The sequence below is a fragment of the Trachemys scripta genome, chromosome 3 (assembly GCF_013100865.1).
Source record: "Trachemys scripta elegans isolate TJP31775 chromosome 3, CAS_Tse_1.0, whole genome shotgun sequence".
Lineage (NCBI taxonomy): Eukaryota > Metazoa > Chordata > Testudines > Emydidae > Trachemys > Trachemys scripta.
In genome coordinates this window covers 140,134,081-140,153,956 of record NC_048300.1, presented here as the reverse complement: position 1 = coordinate 140,153,956, position 19,876 = coordinate 140,134,081, and the positions used below count along the sequence as shown (strand labels likewise).

The window sequence follows — 19,876 nt, the reverse complement described above, 5'->3', positions numbered from 1 at the left end:
TTCTCACCCCAGACTCCCAAAAGACTTGACTGAGGAGATCTCATGCCAAATATTAACTTTTGTTAAATCTCGGCATATTGGGGAAATTCCAGAAGACTAGAAGAATGCAAATGTTGTATCAATATTCAAAAGGACAAGCAGAATGACCCGGGTAATTATAGACAAGTTAGTCTGACATCAGTCCTGGGGAAGGTAATGGAAACACTGATACAGGAGTGAATCAATAAAGGATTGAGGGATGGTAATAGCATTAATGCCAGTCAACGTGGTTTTATAGGAAATGAGTCTTGTCAAACAATCTGATTTCATTCTTTACGATTACAAGCTTAGTTGATAAAAATAACTGCATAGATGTAATATACTTAGATTTTAAGACATTTCATTTAATACCACAATGTTTGACTAAAAAAATGAGCACTAAATGGTATCAGTACAGCACATGTTAAATGGACTAAGAACAGGCTAACATCTCAAAGTAGTTGTCCATAGGAACTCATCAAACAAGGGTGTTTCTAGTGGGATTCCACAGGGGATTGGTTCTAGGCCTGTTGTTCTAGATTTTTATCACTCAACTGGAAGTAAATATAAAATGACTGTTTATAAATTTGCAGATGATGCCAACATTGGCTGAGTAGTAAATAGTGGGGACGGCACAGCAGTCATACAGGGTGATCTGAATGGTTTGATAAGCTGGGCCAGTTCAAACAAAATGCATTTTAATACAGCCCAATGCAAGATCATACATCTAGGAGCAAGGAATGCAGGCCACACCTACAGAATGGGGTACAGTATCCTGGAAAGCAGTTACTCTGCAAGGATTTAAGAGTCATAGTGGACTGGAAACTCAGCATAAGCTCCAGTGCAGTGCTTTGGCAAAGAAGACTCATGCCGTCATTGGCTGTATAAACAGGAGTAGTGAGTAGGAGCAAGGAGGTGATTTTAACTCTAACAACATTGGTGAGACTGATACCGGAATACTGCTTACAGTTCTGGTGCCCACATTTAAGAAGGATTTTTGAAAAATTGCAGGTGGTGCAGAAAAGGGCCATAAAAATGATTCCGGGACTAAAGAAAATGCCTTATAGTGAGAGACTTTTAGAGCTCAATCTTTAGCTTAACAAAAAGAAGATTGAGAGGTGAACTGATTAGTGTCCAAGTACCTTCATGGTGAGAAAATACCCGTTAGTAAGAGGGCTCTTTAATATAGTGGAAAAGGTCATCCCAAGAACCAATGGCTGGAAGCTGAAGCCAGACACGTTCAAATTAGAAATTAGGCACCCATTTTTAACAGTGAGAATGAATAACCAGTGGAACAAACTGGCAAGGGAAGTGGTGGATTCTCCATCATTTAGAGGTTTTCAAATCAAGACTTGGGCACCTTTCTGGAAATTTTTTTAGCCAACCACAAATTACAGGGGTAGATAGCTGTGTGAAGTATAACGATCTGTGTAGTGTAAGAGGTCAGACTAGATGATTGAGGCCTTTTGGCCGTTACAATTTATTAACAGACTTGGTGAGAGAGGAAGGTCCAAGAACAGTGTATTCTAGTAGTGCATAGGGTGCTGGATTGGGACTCGTGTGACCTGGGTTCTATTTCTGGCTCTATCACTGACCAACTGTGTAGTCTTCTGTGCCTCTTACCTGTTCCCATCCGTTTTCTGTCTTGTTTTAACTCGTAAGAACTTAAGAGTAGAAAGTGTCTCAGTGGGGTCCAGAGCTCAGTTGAGGTCTTTAGGTGCTACTGTAAAATGAATAATAATCTTGGGATTAAATGCTGGATTTGAACCAAGATCTGTGATCAATTCCTGGCTTTGCCACGGGCTTTGTGTGACCTTAGGCATGAGCCACTGAGGGTACGTCTATGCTGCAATTAGATACCTGTGGCTGGCTCGTGCCAGCTGACTTGGGCTCACAAGGCTCAGGCTAAGGGGCTGTTTAATTGTGGTGTAGACATTTGGACTCGGTCTGCACCCTGAGCTGTGGGATCTTCCCACTTCATAGGATCCTAGAGCCCAATCTCCAGTTTGAGCCCAAACATCTACTCTGCAGTTAAACTGCCCCTTAGCCTGAGCCTCGTGAGATTGACTCAGCTGGCACAGGCCAGCTGTGGGTGTCTAATTGCAGTGTAGATATACCCTTAGTCTGTTCCTGAGTTCCCAGTTTGAACACTGAAGTAATACTGCTTTACCTTACAGGTCTGTTTTGAGAATAATATCATAAATGTTTGTGAGGAACTAAGATTCTGTGGCAAAAAGGGCTATTTAGCTATTTGAATACGTGGGGGGGAAATTTCTTCAGGTTTTGAAATTGAAGCAGCGGTGAGAGCTTTCAAATAAGATTTAGCAAGCAGGTCATTCCTCCTTCAGATAATTAGGAATACTATGGCACAGTACTGTACTTAAGAGATTAGCTCACTGTGGACAAACTCTTGACTGGAAAATTACTTTCTGCTTAACTAAAACTTGGCTGAAAACCATGTGATAAATGTAAGTTTGTTCCAGATATTAATCTTTGAGGTAATATTGACTAATTAGATAACACGTGTAAATGAGTGCAACAAAAGTGTTTTGAAGAAAATTCCACGAAAATTAACTGAGGAAGTAAACAACTTTTGGTCTCTATAATGTTACACTCAAAGAAACTATTGTATTTTGGGGATTTATGATCTTAATGCAGTGCTTTCCAGATGCTTCTTATGAAGGTATGCAGAATCTATAAAATTCTTGGCATATATTGATGTCTTTCAGTGAACGTAGTGATTTATTGTGTCTCCAAGAAAATATGGAGGCACTGACTGCATCTCCTTTGTTAACGTTATGTTCTGACGTGGGCCTAAAATGGGGCATAAATTCCTGTTTTTCTTTATATATAAAGATATAAAGTTAGTGTGGAAACTTCACTTGCGAGTTTTTGTACAACTTGAATTTTTGTGTATGTTTTAGTTTCTCTTCATATGCTTTTAATAGGAAGTATTCAAAATTGATCTCTTAATACAATTTGTGAAAGTTTCACTTTTTTATTGACATATTGCTAAAAATTGTGTAACTGCACAAAAATTGATAGCTGAATCTTGAGTAGATCCTGATAAAGGGCAGTTTTTGAAAATGTTTAGCATTATAAGTCGCTTTTTGCCATTTTTTCCTCATGATTGAAAATGTATACACAAGGGGGTAGCCAATGTATAAAATCTGTTCTGTTGTGTACATAAAATCTTGTCCATCAGATAAAATTCTTCGTCATCAGCCGCTACACCTTTCTAGAAGATTTTTATCGTACAAAAGAGTTTTTATATGCAGTACTCACTGAGAAAGTTTTATGTGCTGGAAGACAGCTGCTGCTATCTTGCTGAAACTTGAATTGATCATGTCAGAATATGAAACTCCTTTATTGCCTTTTCAAATAAAATGATGTAGGAATCCTGCTCAAACACGCAAAGCATCTGGGGTTTTCTTTTCACTCATCCAAAGCAAGCTGTTATAGGATATATTAGACAGAAACCCTGAAAAAACATTTATGAAAAAGATGTGTGCTATCTCAAACATATTACATTTTTAAGCAGTTTTCTATAGTGATAATCTCCATATTAATTGCTATGTGTTAAAGTAACTCAGTACAATAATATATGCTGCAAAACCCCATAGAAAATGGTGATATGTTTCAATAACAGTAATATGTAACTAGCAAATGAGACTCTAAATTAGTTGAAAATTGCAGAGCAAACTGGGCAGAAAGTATCCTGCACGTACGTTTGCAGGTATAATTATATGGTCAGATGTTCTTGGCTCTTTTACACACATTTGATGCTCCTTGAATATAAAGCAATTTGGGGACGTATGTACACATACAGCTCAGCTGGAACAACTTGCTTTAAATGCTTTTACTTTATTCCAATAAAAATGTCCTTTTGCTATAAAACCCTTTTTCTATTTAAAAGCTCTTGCTTTTACTACTTTTCAATGAAGTTTCCTGAGACCCAGAAAAGTGTAGGCTTTTATCATTAGTGGTCTGGATTACCTGCTCTGTAAGGAGGAAAAGTGCTTATACTGTAATGGTAAAGTGCTTAGATTTAGTGGCACCAAGAGCTATATGAGTAGTTTTTCGGTGCTTACAGGTTACATATAATTTTTGCATGTATTTACTTATTTTTAAATGAAAACTGAACATAAGTTTTGAATCTGTATTTTCCTTGACAAACTAGTAGCAACTTCTTGTTTGAGCTGAGCAGCAATAAAGTGCTGCAGTTGACCAGCTTTATCCTGATCCTGCAGTTACTGGGAGAAGGAAATTGAGGGGATGCTCTTCAAGCCCTAAGTAGGTTGCACTTGCGTGGCACACAGTCTCAGGGCCAGCAGCCTTCAGCACTTACATGAGCTTTTTTGTTCTCCCTCCCCTCCCCCCGATAAAGATTAATCTGCTAACAGCAAAATACTCAGTGCAAGGATGACCAAAGCAACAATAAGGCCCACAACAGAGAAATTGCAATACAAATAAGTCTCTCTTAAAAGTTAAGATCAGCATTAATCCATTACTGCTATTGGATGACTGCCAGAAATGCAAGATTTTCTAGTAATACTTAGGTAAACAGATCTATATGTGTTCTAAATATATGGGAAGGTGGTTTACCAAATAAAAGCAACCTCCTCTGCTAGTATGATCAGTCTAAAAGAGAAATGTCATATACATTATCCTTTTCACCTTTGTTTTGCTGCCCATTGGTTTCTCTCCTCTTTCTGCACTTTCCCAATTTTATGCCAGCTGATAACCCAAACTCCTTGATCTGTTCTTAAGAGTATAACATAGGAAGATATATTCAATTCCCAGACCAAAATAATTTTTATAAAATCTCTAAAACAGTGTAATAAAAATCCATTACATTCACCCTGCAATTTTTAGTGTTGTGTATGGGTGAAATGTACAACCTTTTATGCTGACTCCACTAACAGGTGCAGAAGACTAGAAAGCCAAGATTAGATTTATCACAATGTAGAAACCCCATAAAAATATAGTTGTTTTCTGAATCCTTTTTGCACATCAGAGCCTAATTTTGCTGCTTTACCTGGCATATTAAAAACAAACAAACAAACCTCTCAATCCTTCTCTTTTAGGGCTATACTACAGAAAGTGCAAACTGATTTCTAAGACAGAAGTCACCCATGACACCAAACTTTTCTGCTTAATGCTGCCACAGAGTACTCATCTCCAGGTTCCTGTTGGGCATCACATTTACCTCAAACAAATTATTGCAGGTAAGAATAGCTGAATCTGTCCACTAACATTACTTAATAAAAGTGTTTTTTCTTGATCATTAGCAGTGTGACAAACTGACAATTTCTTGCAACATCCTGAATGAACTTTATTGAATTAAGGTAAACCTTATTGGGGTTCACTGTATTAAAAATGCAGTTGTGTATGTGTTTTTGTGGATTTATATGTATGTAACTTCTCTAGGAGAGTGACTAATGCAGTCTCTGGAAGGTATTAAAAACTTCAAAGGGGTTTTTAGATCAATATGTAGGAAGTGGATTTCCTAGGAGGGTAACTGGGGATAAAGGGAATGCAAATGATTCACTTCAAATACACCCTTTTGAAGCTACTACCTGAGGAGGAAAACTAATTACCTGCCCCTGGAAACTCCAGATCAAAGATCCCTGAACTGTATAAAGCAGCTGTCCTCAAATTTTTGTATTGGTGACCCCTTTCACACAGCAAGTCTCTGAGTGTGACCCCCGCCCTTATAATTTTTATTTTTTAATATATAACATGATTATAAATGCTGGAGGTGAAGCAGGCTATGGGGATGGCGGCTCACAGCTCACGACCCCCCACGTAACCTCGTGCCCCCCTGAGGGGTCATGACCCCCAGTTTGATAACCCCCTGGTATAAAGGGTGGACAAAACTTGTTATGAGTGTGCTTATTCTAAGCTGATGAAGTGATTCACTACAAAAAAAAAACCTTGAGTGGGGTTTGGAAGGACTGCTCCAGCCAGAGTCCATGTCAAGGTTGGAGTGATCTTTGGTAAGCTTATTAGCGTTTGTGTAAGTTCTTTTAAATATGCTTTCTTTGTAGTGCTTTTACCTTAAGAATAAAATAGGCTTGCGTAGAAAGAACTGTGAGGTAACTTATAATTGTTGACAGAGAAAGCAAGCTGCCTGTCTCTGCTGGGAATAACCCAATGAAGCAGAAACAACAAGGAGTCCGGTGGCACCTTAAAGACTAACAGATTTATTTGGGCATAAGCTTTTGTGGGTAAAAAACCTCACTTCTTCAGATGCAACAATGAAGCAGGGAACTGTGCAGCCTGGAAATACCCCTTCAGAAGGGTCTCCACCCTAAAAAAAAAAAAAAAAAAGGCTGGTGAGCTGGAAGCCTGAAGCAGGGGTGCCCTTGCTGGATGACTGAGGGAAAACACACATATGCAGGTGTCCAGAACTGTGACCAAAGAACTCAAATCCAGTTTTATTACTAAAATAAACCAGCCTGTTAAATAACTGCAAAAAGTCAAGGGAGTCAGTTACTCTGTTCTTTTGTATGAACTCTTTCCTTAGCTATCATTCAGTTCTGTTTGTCTGTTCCCATTGTCAAAAATCCAGCATTCCAGTTAAGTAATCTACAAGTATCTCCATTCTAGAGAGTGGGTTTGGCATTGAGTGCTTATGTAACTTTTCTGAACTAAGAGGTATACAGTTATTTTACGTAATGGATGAAAATAAATGACTCCTTTAATTGGAAGAGTAGCAGCAGGGAGCACAAACAGCAGTTGCTTGTGGCCTTATGATCTCTGTCCAGCAGCAGCTATCTTTCTCTCCATGAAGGTATACTTTCACTACTAATGAAAGGTACATATTTGGGGGGGTAGACAGCCTCTATCTTAAAGTGCCTCCTCTGCCACTAGCAGCAGCTGGGGGTTATTTCATTCTACCTGTGGGGCAGCTACTTTAAAAAATCAGACCTGAAGGAGAGGTACCAAAGCAACTAATGGTAGCTGTAACAGCAGCTGAAAGAATAGAAGGCTCAGGGCCTGTATCGTCTTTTCCTTTTCCCTCTCAATGTCTGCTTGCAATAGCAGAATCTGGAGGTCACAGCCTTTTCCCTACTAAAAAGAGGGAAGGGAAGATAAAAAAGCAAAAAGCTCCAAGTGGCCCGTTGGTACTCTGTAGCCAATTAGGCAACCAAAGTAAAAGGGCCAGCCTATTCTTGGAACACCTGATGCCCTGTGCTCCTCATGTGAAAACTGCACCTGTAAACACTGAAGCGAAAGATGGGTAAAAGTAGCCAGAAAACACAAAACAACTAGTTACAATAGAAAGTAGTTTTTCATTCCAGCCCTAGATGCTTATTCTCAGATTAGCACAAGGATGTGGAAGATGAAGACCTTAACCCTTTCTGATCATCTTTCAGGGTGTTAAGAGATGGACAAACCTCTTAGATTGAGTGGGTTGTCTGGCAAATGTAAATAGCAAAATTAAATTTTAAAAAATAGATGCAGAGTCATGCATTGTTTGTGAAGCTAACATCACTTATGTGGCTGTACTGAGCCTTCATGATGTCAAAGATGGACAATCGGATACATTCTGCAGATCTAATATATGGGTGATCTGGATTCTGTAACAGGCAAAGGGAAACAGCACAATTACTTTCATCTGCTATCCATTACAAGGCCTCTTACAAGGATTAAAAAGGATTAAAATCTTGCAAAGTCAAGTGTTCTTAAGTTAGGAAGTGCCAGAATGAATGTTGTCAGTCTTAATGTGGCCACCATGTGTGTATGCATTATGACACAGGCATGGTCTATGCTAGAAAATTAGGTCAACATAATATGTCTCTCAGGGTGTGAAAAATCCACATTCTTGAGAGACATAGTTGCATTTGTTACAGAAGTTGGAAGGCTTGTACTGAATGAGGCAGGGGGCTGCAAGAAGAGAAAGGGAAGTTGAATGCCACTCTGGAGACTTGGATTTTATCCCTACCTCTGCCACAGAGTTATCATGTGATGCTCGGCAAGTAAAGTACACCAAACTTTTCATAGGTAATCAATCTGTGTGCAAGTGGAGGCTGCATCATATAATGTAGAAGCATCAGGGGGCCAAATTAAGGCTGCAAAGGCAATGTTCGCAATGGCATTTCCTAACTTTAGTGCTTGACTTTGCAACTTTGTGTTCCTTATTAAATCCTTAACTTGGCATTTCCTACTTTTTTATGTATTTGTTAATAGAGAGGAACTTTAAGTAATGTTAAATTAAATCTTTTTGTGAATTTCTTTACATTTTGAGAGAATCTTTTATGTGTGTGCTATTTAAATAATAAAGCACTTACTCATTTTAGGGCTTCTATTTTGGAGAAAGAACAGGAGTACTTGTGGCACCTTAGAGACTAACAAATTTATTAGAGCATAAGCTTTCGTGGACTACAGCCCACTTCTTCGGATGCATTCATTAATAGCAATTTCTGAGTCTCATGGGGATGTCCAAAAATCTGGGCTTTTTGGGACTTTCATTACAGCTTATACTGGAAAGAGAGTAATCTCTTTGTAATATTCCTTAGTTTTCTTGTTGTACTGGTTGTGGTACTTTGGGGGTTCACCCAGCCCAGAAGAGGTTGTCACCACCTGCTCTGTAACCTTGGGTGCTTCTGTGCTGTGCAGTTTTGGCTCAGAGCAGTCTGGTTACAGTACAGTGACCTCACCGCCAGCCTGGTTAATCCTTGCAGCGTGACACCAACAATCCCGACTCTACCCAATGCTGTTTCCTTTGCAGTGCTCAGCCCCTCTCACTGTAGCACTCACAAAACTGTATCAAGTTCCCTGTGCTTCTAAAGAGACACTACACAGCACCAGCCTGCTAGTTTGGCTGTGGATTTTACTCTTCAGTTTGAAACACTGTGTGGAAACTATTGCCAACAAAGCACTATTCACACCGGCGCTTGTCGTTGGCAAAACTTTTGTCTTTCGGGGGGAGAGTGTGTGTGTGTGTGTGTGTGTGTGTGTGTGTGTGTGTGTGTGTGTGTTTAACACCTCTGAATGACAAAAGTTTTGTCTTTCACTTGCCAGTGTAGACAAAGCCCCAGTTTTCGAAGTCAGGTGTCCACCAGGGACCTGATGCCATGTTAATTTTTGCATTCTCCTCCCCCTGTCAAGATAGTTAAGTGGCTGTCAATCATTTGATTGCTTTGTTTACCTTTTATGTTAATGTGCTTTCATTGTTTTTTTGTCTCCGTTTACGCTGGAGACACATTCAAGCAGATGGTACCACATTTCTTTGTCTAGGGTGGAGTGATGTAAGCCTTGTCTGCCAAATACATTATAACTTTTCATATATCACCCCTATGTACACCATGCAGTGATGATAATGACCAGCCTGTTACCAGTTCACATATGATACCTTACATGACATCTTTTAGATGCAGTTTATGACAACAATGAGTTGGTCAGCCCAGCTGACTCTTATTGTACATGCTGGGGTGCCCTTTGCCCTCTGGCATGTGGGTGCTCTCAGGGTCATAGCACTACAATAAAGTGCTCCTAGGAACCTTTAGTGTGAACCAATAGGGGCTACATGGACCTATTAATGTGCAAGATATATGTGCACTTTAGAAATCACACCCCTTCTGCTTTGTGTAGGCAAACCTTTATTGCATGTAACCATTCCCGGTGTTTTTTCAGTGTTTTTATTGAATAAAAAAATTGCTTTTTTTGTATGGTGGGTACAGTATTGTTTTGGTGTTTGTTAGTTGAAACCAAAAATCAGAAGGCCTACGTGGCGGTTGTCGTTAATATGTGTTTTATTGCCATTGTCATCTTTGAAGCTCTGTATTTCACCACTCAGAGCCATATTGACCAATATGTGGCAAGTAATTAAATTGTTTGCAAACAAAGCACGTTTTTAATGCAACTTTGCTGTTACTGCAGCTTCTAAATGACAGACTTTATAACTGGGTAACAGTTTGAATAGGGACTCATGTCTATAATTTCCCATTCTTTAAAAAGGTAAATGTTCAAAACCATAACCTCCAATTTGTAAGAAGCATAACTAATAGATGAAAAGGAGCTGTAGTTTTGTTGCTTGTTTTCATGTAACCCTTCTTGAGAAAAGTAAGAATTACCATTTGAAAAGAAGCAGTGTAACTTACAGTTCAGACTCAAAGGAATACAGTAGGAGCTTATCTGAACCCACTCTGTTTTGATTACTGTTCCTTGTGGGCCCCTTCTCTGCAATAATGTTAGTCTTCTGAGGCAAATCAGTCATCAAAGGTAGCCATGACAACCAGGGCAGATAGTGATTCTTCCCAAGTATGCAAATGAACTGGAGTGAGTGAGGGGCTGATTAGTTCTGATGTCAACAATGTTACTGCATAGCAGGCAGCAGAGGTGCACTCTTTGGGGGGGAAATCAACATACAAACACAAAATATATATTGGAGATCATGTTAATTAGTGGCTGAAATTTGGTTCAAATTCCCCATTGCATATTTACTAAAAAGGGTTCTGAAAAAGGTGAGACACTGATGTAAAGATTCTGTAAAAGACAAAATTTTGATGCTTCCTTAACTATGCAAGACCATAACGAATGGCAAGGTGATGATAGGAATATTTTAGGTACAGTAATGGGTAGAGAATTGCTGAAATCTTTACTTCACTCACTCCTTGCAATACTGAGTTGCTTAAAAAAAATAAAATGCATCCCACATAACATCGGGAACTTCTTCTGTAACCTGCTGCCTTGACATGTACGCTGGTGTACAGTGTACTAATAGGGATGTACAAGAAGGAGGAAACATTGCCTTGCGCCGTAACTGTAGTTCTTCAAGATGTAGGTGCCTACGGGTGCTCCACTACTGCCCTCCTTTCCCTCTGCTTCGGTTGTTCCTTAGAGGATTTTCTTACTCAGTAGAGAAGAACTGAGGGAGGTTTGCCCGCACACCCATGTATAACCTCGGTGTCTTCCATGAGGAGGCATAGGGCATGTGGGAAGGCTGAACGGGCAATGCTAGCTAGAAATCTCCAGTCAAGGGCACGAGAGGCAAATGTGCATCTGAGGTGGAGCATCCAGAGGGACACACCTCGAAGGGTGCATGTGTGTGGTGCTATGTATTAAGATAAAGGTTTTTTTCGGTATAAAGTAATTGTTTGAAATAGGGTGGAAAGGCTCTGGGTGGGGATGCAGCTACATAAACACATTTTACCCTGGTAGTAGGCTTAGTCCTTGAGCTAGCTGGAGTTAGTAAATTAGCTGAGACTTGTCTTATAATTTCGTATAAATCTGAAATAATGCTTGGCTACATTTACTTTTTTTGTTTGTGTTTAATGCTAAAACCTGTTTTATTAAAAAAAAAACTTAAAAATTTGAAACAGCTGCTGAGAAATTATAAGAGTAGACAGGCTGCTTAATGAATATGATCGCATTAAAATCACTTGGTATGAGTCTTCTTTTGTGCTAGAAGTTTCATTTTGCGCTTTTCTTATGTTTGCATAGGTACTGAGATAGTGAAGCCATATACACCTGTATCTTGTTCTTTGAAATCAGATTTCAAAGAACCATCTCACCATGATAGTACACACCTAATTTTAATGATCAAAATTTATCCCAATGGGCTTTTCACACCAGAACTTGACCACCTGCAAATTGGTAAGTGTTTTCTTGCACTAAATCATTTTATATGTATGTTTCCCACCACAGACTGTTCAAGTTGGTACCCACTTACATATGTGTGTTTTCTCCTTTGTGCCCCTGTTACATTTAATATTTGAAACCTTATTCCTTTAGCCGTATCCTGTGTAGTTTTGTTAGGAACTGTATACTGTAAAATATCACATTGGGGTCTACACTTCCAGAGTTTTCCCTAAATAATTATAGCTAGCTTATTGTAAAGTTTCTTTCTATGTACATTATTTACCATTTCTCTGCTACTTGGAAAAAAAACTTAGGTTTATTTTTGTGTGATTGATGTTAACACAAACCTCAATGCCTACTGCTCCAAGTGCAAGACACACTTTTGACTTTGTCATTACTAATCTAAACCATAGCTCTGTGTGTATTTATACCAAAAAAACCAAACACCCCATCAAAACATTACATTGCACATCCAGTTTTTCTTTGGTGACAGAATGAGAGAAAATGAACCACGTGTGACAGATATTAGTCATGTCAGTGCTGTTCTTGAAAATGCTCAGATACTACAGTGATGAGGGCAGCATAAGAGCTTGTATAGAATAGATCACCAATATTCTGACTTCCACTTCAGTAACGTTTACTGTTGTGTTTTTGTTATATAGGAGACTATATTTCCGTGAGCAATTCTGAAGGTAGCTTCAAGAAGTCGCAAGTTCAAACTTTAGAAGATCTCTTTTTATTGGCAGCAGGCACAGGCTTCACACCAATGGTTAAACTACTGAACTATGTTCTGACTAATGTTTGTGGTCTGAGGTTAGTATACTCCTTATGGCTTAGGCACCAAACCAGATTAATTTTTAATGAGGAAGTAAAGGGTAAATGACTGAAATCAGTTCTATAGGAATAACAGAAAATGGATTAGGAAGTGTTGTACCTTGGTGTACTGTAAAGCCTGGTCTGTTTCAGGGAAATTTTTCCCTGATCTGTGGACTTTGGGAGCTCAAGCGTAGATGGTGACTGGATACTGCTGTACTTGTGGCACCTTAGAGACTAACAAATTTATTAGAGCATAAGCTTTCGTGGACTCGCTTATGCTCTAATAAATTCGTTAGTCTCTAAGGTGCCACAAGTACTCCTGTTCTTTTTGCGGATACAGACTAACACGGCTGCTACTCTGAAACCTGGATACTGCTGGTGTTTCTCATTGGTAGCAGATGGTATATAACTTTCCCTTGCCCAGTGGAATCTGAAAGATCAGCATCTTAGTTACCTGGAAGAACGTTTGGATAGTATTGCTAGTTAGGTGTATTGGGATACCTTATCCTTAATTCTGAGAAAACAAGGCCTTGTTGGAGGGTAAAGGTGGTTATGGAGGTGCTATGATTCTTTTGCATTCCCTGCTTATTCACTACTGCTCAGCAAGTCCACTGACAGTGAAGAATCCTGGCATTACTTTTGACCTTATCCTTTCCATAGAAGACCATGTTTCATACATAGTATGAAAACTATTTTGCATGCATAGGCTCTTCTCTTATTTATCCTATGAACTTGCTAAAGGATTCCAGAGTCGCTTATTGTGGTGTTCTCAACAGGGGTTCTATCACCTTGTTCAGAATGCAGCAACATGTTTTCTCACTGGTTTGAGTGACTGATTATTTTCTAAAAAGAACAGGAGTACTTGTGGCACCTTAGAGACTAACAAATTTTTTTGAGCATAAGCTTTTGTGGGCTACAGCCCACTTCATCGGATGCATAGACTGGAACATACAGCAAGAAGATATTTATACATACAGAGAACATGAAAAGGTGGAAGTAGCCATACCAACTGTAAGAGGCCAATCAATTGAGATGAGCTATCATCAGCAGGAGAAAAAAACTTTTGAAGTGATAATCAAGATGACCCATAGAAGGTATGAGGATACTTAACATGGGGAAATAGATTCAATTAGTGTAATGACCCAACCATTCCCAGTCTCTGTTCAAACTTAAGTTAATTGTATCTAATTTGCATATTAATTCAAGTTCAGCAGTCTCTGAGACTTAAGTTTGAACAGAGACTGGGAATGGCTCTATGTTCCAGTCTATGCATCTGATGAAGTGGGCTGTAGCCCACGAAAGCTTATGCTCAAATAAATTTGTTAGTCTCTAAGGTGCCACAAGTACTCCTGTTCTTTTTGCGGATACAGACTAACACGGCTGCTACTCTGAAACCTGATTATTTTCTGCTTGTCTTCTGGCTTTTATAAGGAATGCCTATAAAATGTTGGATTGACTTTAAATTGGTATTTAAATTGGTGGTGGGCCATGTGTATTTCAAACAATCTGCTTAAACTTGATGGTTCTGACCACAATTGGCTCCTTATTACCTGTCCTTCATATTTCTTGAAAACCCACTTTCTTTTCTAAAAGTTGCAAGAGTGGTGCTTTTAATTTTTATATTTTTTATTGTGTGGACTGTGAAGCTGGATGTGTGGTATAAAACCAAATTACATTCGTAACACATTTTCCCACTGTATTGTGTTCTAAAAATGTCCATGTTAAATTGCCCCATTTTTGGTCCCCAGATTTTTTGTGCTAACCCCCCAAATGTTTTGGTTTTGCTTGTAATCTTTAAGCTGAACCTCAAGAGAGCTATCTTGATGCTTAATTTTTGTAATTTTTTTTTAAGATCTGGCAAAAAGCCTAAATTCCAGATGTATTTTCTTTCTTTTTGTTTTTAATAAAATTTACCATTTTTAAGAACAGGATTGGTTGTGTGTGTGTGTGAGAGAGAGGGGGGGGAGGAGGAGGGACTGAAAGGGCTTGAGGGTACCCCACAGGAAGGAATTCTCAAGTGCTCCTTCCTGGGTTCTCAAAAAGGGGTGGGGGTTTGCACTTGGGTGGTGGCAGCATCTACCCATCCAAGGTCAGAGAGAAGCTGTAACCTTGGGAGTTTAATACAGGCCTGGAGTGGCAAGTATTAATTTTTAGAATCCTTGCGGACCCCCACCTTCTGCACTCAAAGTGCCAGAGTGGGTAATCAGACTTAACAGTACTTTTGGCCCAGATTTACCCATTTTCTCCTTTCTTCATTGTATTTTTTAATGTGCTACCTGGTGTTAGTTCTATGTGCAAAGGATTAGGATCAAGACTCTGAAGATGCTGTTTCATGGCCATATAAATTGACGCTGAATTGTAGATTATTTTTTAACTTCCACATAATTCTGCTCCAGCGAGTAAGCATTTAATTTTTTTTTAGAAATGAAGTCTCTAGACCTTAAAAGATAAGTGTATAAATGTGAACCTAATGTAAATCAATACTGATGTCTGCCTGAGCTTGCAGGCTACCTGATACAATAGGAGTGAGATAGGTGTGAACTGCCTGACTCATGTCAATGAGTGTTAAATCTGGAGTATAACTTAAATGTCTACATTAACTCTTTAATTGCAAGCTAATATGATTACTTGTTATTGTTAGATAGAAGGAATTCAAATCTCCATCCCCCCCCGATAGACTTTGTCTATGTATGTTTGCATCAGTTTAGTTAAACCTGTTCAGTAAAATGCAATTGCCAAGAAATATGGAATGCGAGCGGATTTAATAGATTTATTATCTACATGATGGACTAGTAATTTATTTTAGATTTTTTTAGTTTTAAACCTGTTCCTAATTGATTTATGCTAAATTGAAATAAGCCTGTGGTAGATTGAAGTGTCGACAGAGCCTTTTGTACCATTTTAACTAAAGTGTCTTAAAATTGCATCTTAATTTAAATGGGTGCAATTCTGCATGTAGGCAAGCTCTTAGTCATTCTGCCCCTGCCCACAAGGGGGGGAAAGAGGGGGTGCATCCCTCCAGTGTCAGAAACTTCAGCTGCTTTCTGAATACTTATATGCCCCAAACTAAAACCATCTTTTGCCCTTTCCTGGTTGCCAAAAGCCTCTGCCCCTTATTCAGCTTCCATTGCCTCCAGCTTCCTCAAAATCTTCTGTGTTGCAGTTACTTATCGATAGAAAAATCTGTAGTATGTTAAAATTTGAGGGCCATGTAAAATTTCATGTAAAAATAAATAACCTTAAAAACACTGTATTGATTAAACTAAATTGGAGTGCTGTGAGAGGAGGCAGTGCAGCATTATATAGGTCTAATCTACCACAAGGACATGGGGGGCCTTGATTACTGTCGTCATCTTGTTGCAGCAAGTCACCCAGAAGTATAGCTGCATTTCATGGTAGATAAAGTGACTCTTGTGTCTCTGCTATTTCTATAATGCCCATCACAATAATATCTGACCACTCTATATATATATATCTGTAGTTTGTAAATTGTTCTGGAGTCATTTGGGATAACGGATGTTATATAAACTGCAATTTAAAATTAAGGGCATAATGCATTGGTACTGTGTTCCAGTGAGAAGTCATTGTTGGACTATTGGGTTAGTGTCTCATCAGCACCAGTTTTCACCTAAATATCTTCAAAACCAGATTACCTTAAGACCAGGTAATATACTAAAATTTATAAAGCTAATGGCAAATGATGAAACCAGAATCCATCATCACCATTTTGAAGCTCAAAGTTTATCTGTACAACATGGAGTGTATAATGTTCAAATTATTTAGAGGTGTGCAGGGGTTTTACTTACGTAACATTTATTAAAATAGCATAGCACAATAACACTTAGATACTATTGAGACACTAAAGAACAACTTTTAGGTAGATATATAGTCCTGTTACTGAAGTCTGTGAAATTCCTAAAAAATTCATCATTCTTGTCCTTAAGAGAATATAGGTCTTAAATAGCTGCATAATTAAATGTGTTCTGGAGATGTGCAGTATTTTCTTTCTATTTAATTATTGCTACACATTCCTGCATAGTTAAAAGCTTGATCTTGAAGTTGTGTGTGTGTGTGTTCTGTTTTTTGTTTTTTTTTAAGGACAGTGAAGTTGATGTTCTTCAACAAAACAGAAGATGATATACTTTGGAGAAACCAGCTGGAGCAGTTAGCCCTGAAAGATAAAAGGTATTAAATAGTTTGATAGAATTTCATTTATAAATTATTTATTATTTATATTATTGTAGCACCTAGGTGCTCTAGTCAGAGTCCAGGACTCCATGATGCTAGGTAGTGTACAAAAACAAAACAAAGATGGTCCCTCAAAAGCTTACAATCTAATAAGATGAGACAATCGATGGATATTAACAGACAGAGGAGTACAAGGAAACAATGAGACAGTACTGGCCAGTATGATAGACAATGGTCTCTGTTCACCATTTAACCATTTAACCATTCTCTGTTCACCAGTTTAACCATTGCGAAGGTTTTTTTGTAGGCATTATGGAAAGGGAGAATTTCATGGAAGACTTTGGAGGATGATATGCTAGTTTTTGCAGATGTTTATGGGGAGCTCCTCCCAAGCATTAGGGACAGCATGGGAGAAAGCGCAAAGGTGCTTGTTTGAAAATGTAACAAGTGGGTGATGGAGACTGGCATGATGGACCAAGTGGAGGTGGAAGCTGACATCTTGATAGTGTGTGAGAGATCATAGGGTGGGGATATGCCTGGAAAGTGAATACAAGTAGTGTGTGTTTGATGCAATTAAGAAAAGGAAGCCAGTGGAAGAATGCAAGAAGGAGGTGTTGACATGGTAAAAGTAACAGGCTAGGGAAATGATCTTTGCAGAAGTATTTTGAATTATAAAGCAATCATAAATTCTACCACATTTACCACTTATCTGGAGAAAGTAACTCTTTTTTAAATGGGTAAGTAATATGGTGGACACCATCAGTTTACCACCACCACAGTAAGGGTAGAGGGGATGAGTTTTTAAGCTTGCGCTGGTAAATTTTCCTCTTAATTTAGCTGTTATAAAATGAGCTGTTTAAATATGTGCCTTTCTCAGTAGGGATAGACTTAAGCATATGCTCAAATACTTAGCTGAATTTGGGCTTTTGAGCAGTTGAAAATCAGTAGATAGCACCATGCGTTCCACCAGGTAGGCATGAATCACTAGTAAGTTGTCCACAAAACACTGCTGTTCCATGAACCATGTTTCAAGAATGGCTTTTATAATAATGTCTGTACACTACTCCATTTTAAATGAGATGTTCTGGTGATGTTTCTAGAACTTGAAAAGTGAATCTGCATCTTGGTAATGTAAGGTGGGAAACTATGAGTATACCCAATTTAGGCTTAATCAATTTTCACCTTTATTTATAAAATTTCAGACAGAATTATTGTCACAGTGTCTGAACATACATTTATGCCAGATGATAAACATATAAAATAGATTCGGCTGGGATTCTGGAGCACTGGAAAGTTCTCCTGTACATCAGGATGGCCATCACCGCCTCTGATCCCTGGTCTGGTTCTTCAGGCCAGTTCCTTCACTTTCTGGCCTGGTATTCCTCCAGCTTGGGCCCTCCTTTGCTTACATTCTCATACATGTCCACATTACCTATTCCTTAACTTTTCTCCAATCAGCGTTAAGCATTTGTCTTATGTAACCCATACAATACGCATACACAAACTTTAATCATTTTTAGTTGTCTAGTATTTTCATTTCATTATATTTCCATGTCACCCTGATCCTGGGTTTTCCCAGAAAAGGGGACTTCTGTCATTACCGGTTTGTCATTATACTGCCAATAGCTCAGTTGTCAGTGATGCCTCCCTGATAGGCTGGGTCACTTGAAGCTCAGGGTCTGAGGTCAGAGTAGGAGTCCTCACTGCATATTGGGCCATCTACAATGCATTTCATGCTTTTCCGGACTGTATTAGGGGCTCAATGGTTCAAATACTCTGAAAATATCACCACAGTGTATTATGTGAAGAAGCAAGGGGGAGCACACGTCAGCATGTTCTGCCAGGAGGCAATCATGTTGTGGCAGTTGTGCATCAAGGAGAATATCACTCCGATAGCTGATCACTTACCCTGGGGTCCAGAATCATCTCATGGACCATCTCAGCAGGAATTTTTCCCAAGTCACAAATGGTCTCTGAAGACAAGTGTCCTTCAGGTCATCTTTGCAGTTCTGGGTATTCAGACAATTGATCTGTTTGCTACAAGGGACAACAGGAAATGTCATCTGTTCTGCTCTTGAGGGGGGCCTCAGTCTGGGCCTCCTGTCTGACACATCCCATCTAAGCTGGCAGTTGGCTCTCCTGTATGCCTTTCACACAATCCCAATCATTCTACAGGACATCCACAAGCTGAAGACAGATTGGTCCAAGCTCGTTCTCTTTGCTCCAGTGTGGCCGAGCAGTGCTGGTTCTCCAGCCTTCTTGCACTGTCAGTTCAGCCTCCCATATCATTTCCTCTCCACTCTGACCTACTCACTCAGAGTCATGGCCGCACTTTGGATCCCATGCTCAGCTCCCTACATCTCATGATGTGACTGATTCATGGCTGAATGAGGCAAAAGAATGGTGTTTGGTGGCTGTTCCAACACATCCTACTCAACAATAGAAAGCCCTCTACCAGAATAGAATTAAATGGAAGCGGTTTTTAGTGTGGTCCCTGGCCGCTGGAGTTCAACTGACGCTGGCTTCTATTCAGGACATTTTGGAGTACTTGCTGCACCTTCAGTCGTCGGGATTTGCACTTAGCTCATTAAGGGTGCATCTGGTAAGGATATCGGTGTTTCATCCTCCCATGCAGGGAAGATCAGTCTTCTCCAATACCAGGCAGCAAGATTCTTAAAAGGGCTTCTTCTTCATCTCCATCATCCGGTCCAAAAGCCGGTTCCTCTGTGGGACCTTGACATGGTCCTGGTGGCTTTAATAGGACCTTCATTTGAGCCCCTGGCATCTTGTCCCTTTCCACTTTTGTGTCAGAAGACTGCATTCTTGGTAGCGATAACATCCAGAACGAGAGTCTGAGTTGCAGGCTCTAATGGCAGAGCCTGCTTGCACACAGTTCTCTAAGGACAAAGTGACTTTATGGCTACACCCCAAATTTTTGTCTAAAGTGGTTTCTCAGTTTCATTTTGAATCAGGCTTTATATTTACCTGAGTTCTTAAGTAAGTTACATTCATCTCTGGAGGAGCAGTGTCTCTATACATTAAATGTCAGGCAATGTCTAGGCTTTGGTCTGGACAGAACTGAATTGTTTTGTTCTTCACTTCACCTGTTGTGTGCCATATGCAGATTGTCACAGCAGTCTCTAAATGGATAGGTTTCAGAGTAACAGCCGTGTTAGTCTGTATCCGCAAAAAGAAGAACAGGAGTACTTGTGGCACCTTAGAGACTAACAAATTTATTAGAGCATAAGCTTTCGTGGACTACAGC

The 19,876-nt window shown here is 39.3% G+C and overlaps 1 protein-coding gene across 4 annotated transcripts in view; it reads left to right on the top strand.

Moving 5' to 3' along the window:
• The window catches only part of LOC117875136 (cytochrome b5 reductase 4), a 77,803-nt gene that overhangs the window by 49,934 nt on the left and 7,993 nt on the right, over positions 1-19,876 (top strand). For all 4 annotated transcript variants that reach the window (XM_034766108.1, XM_034766110.1, XM_034766106.1 and 1 more), the window contains 4 exons: positions 5,106-5,246; positions 11,470-11,622; positions 12,270-12,420; positions 16,522-16,608. In XM_034766108.1, coding sequence (XP_034621999.1) covers positions 5,106-5,246; positions 11,470-11,622; positions 12,270-12,420; positions 16,522-16,608 — 532 coding nt within the window. The remainder of the gene's footprint in view (positions 1-5,105; positions 5,247-11,469; positions 11,623-12,269; positions 12,421-16,521; positions 16,609-19,876) is intronic.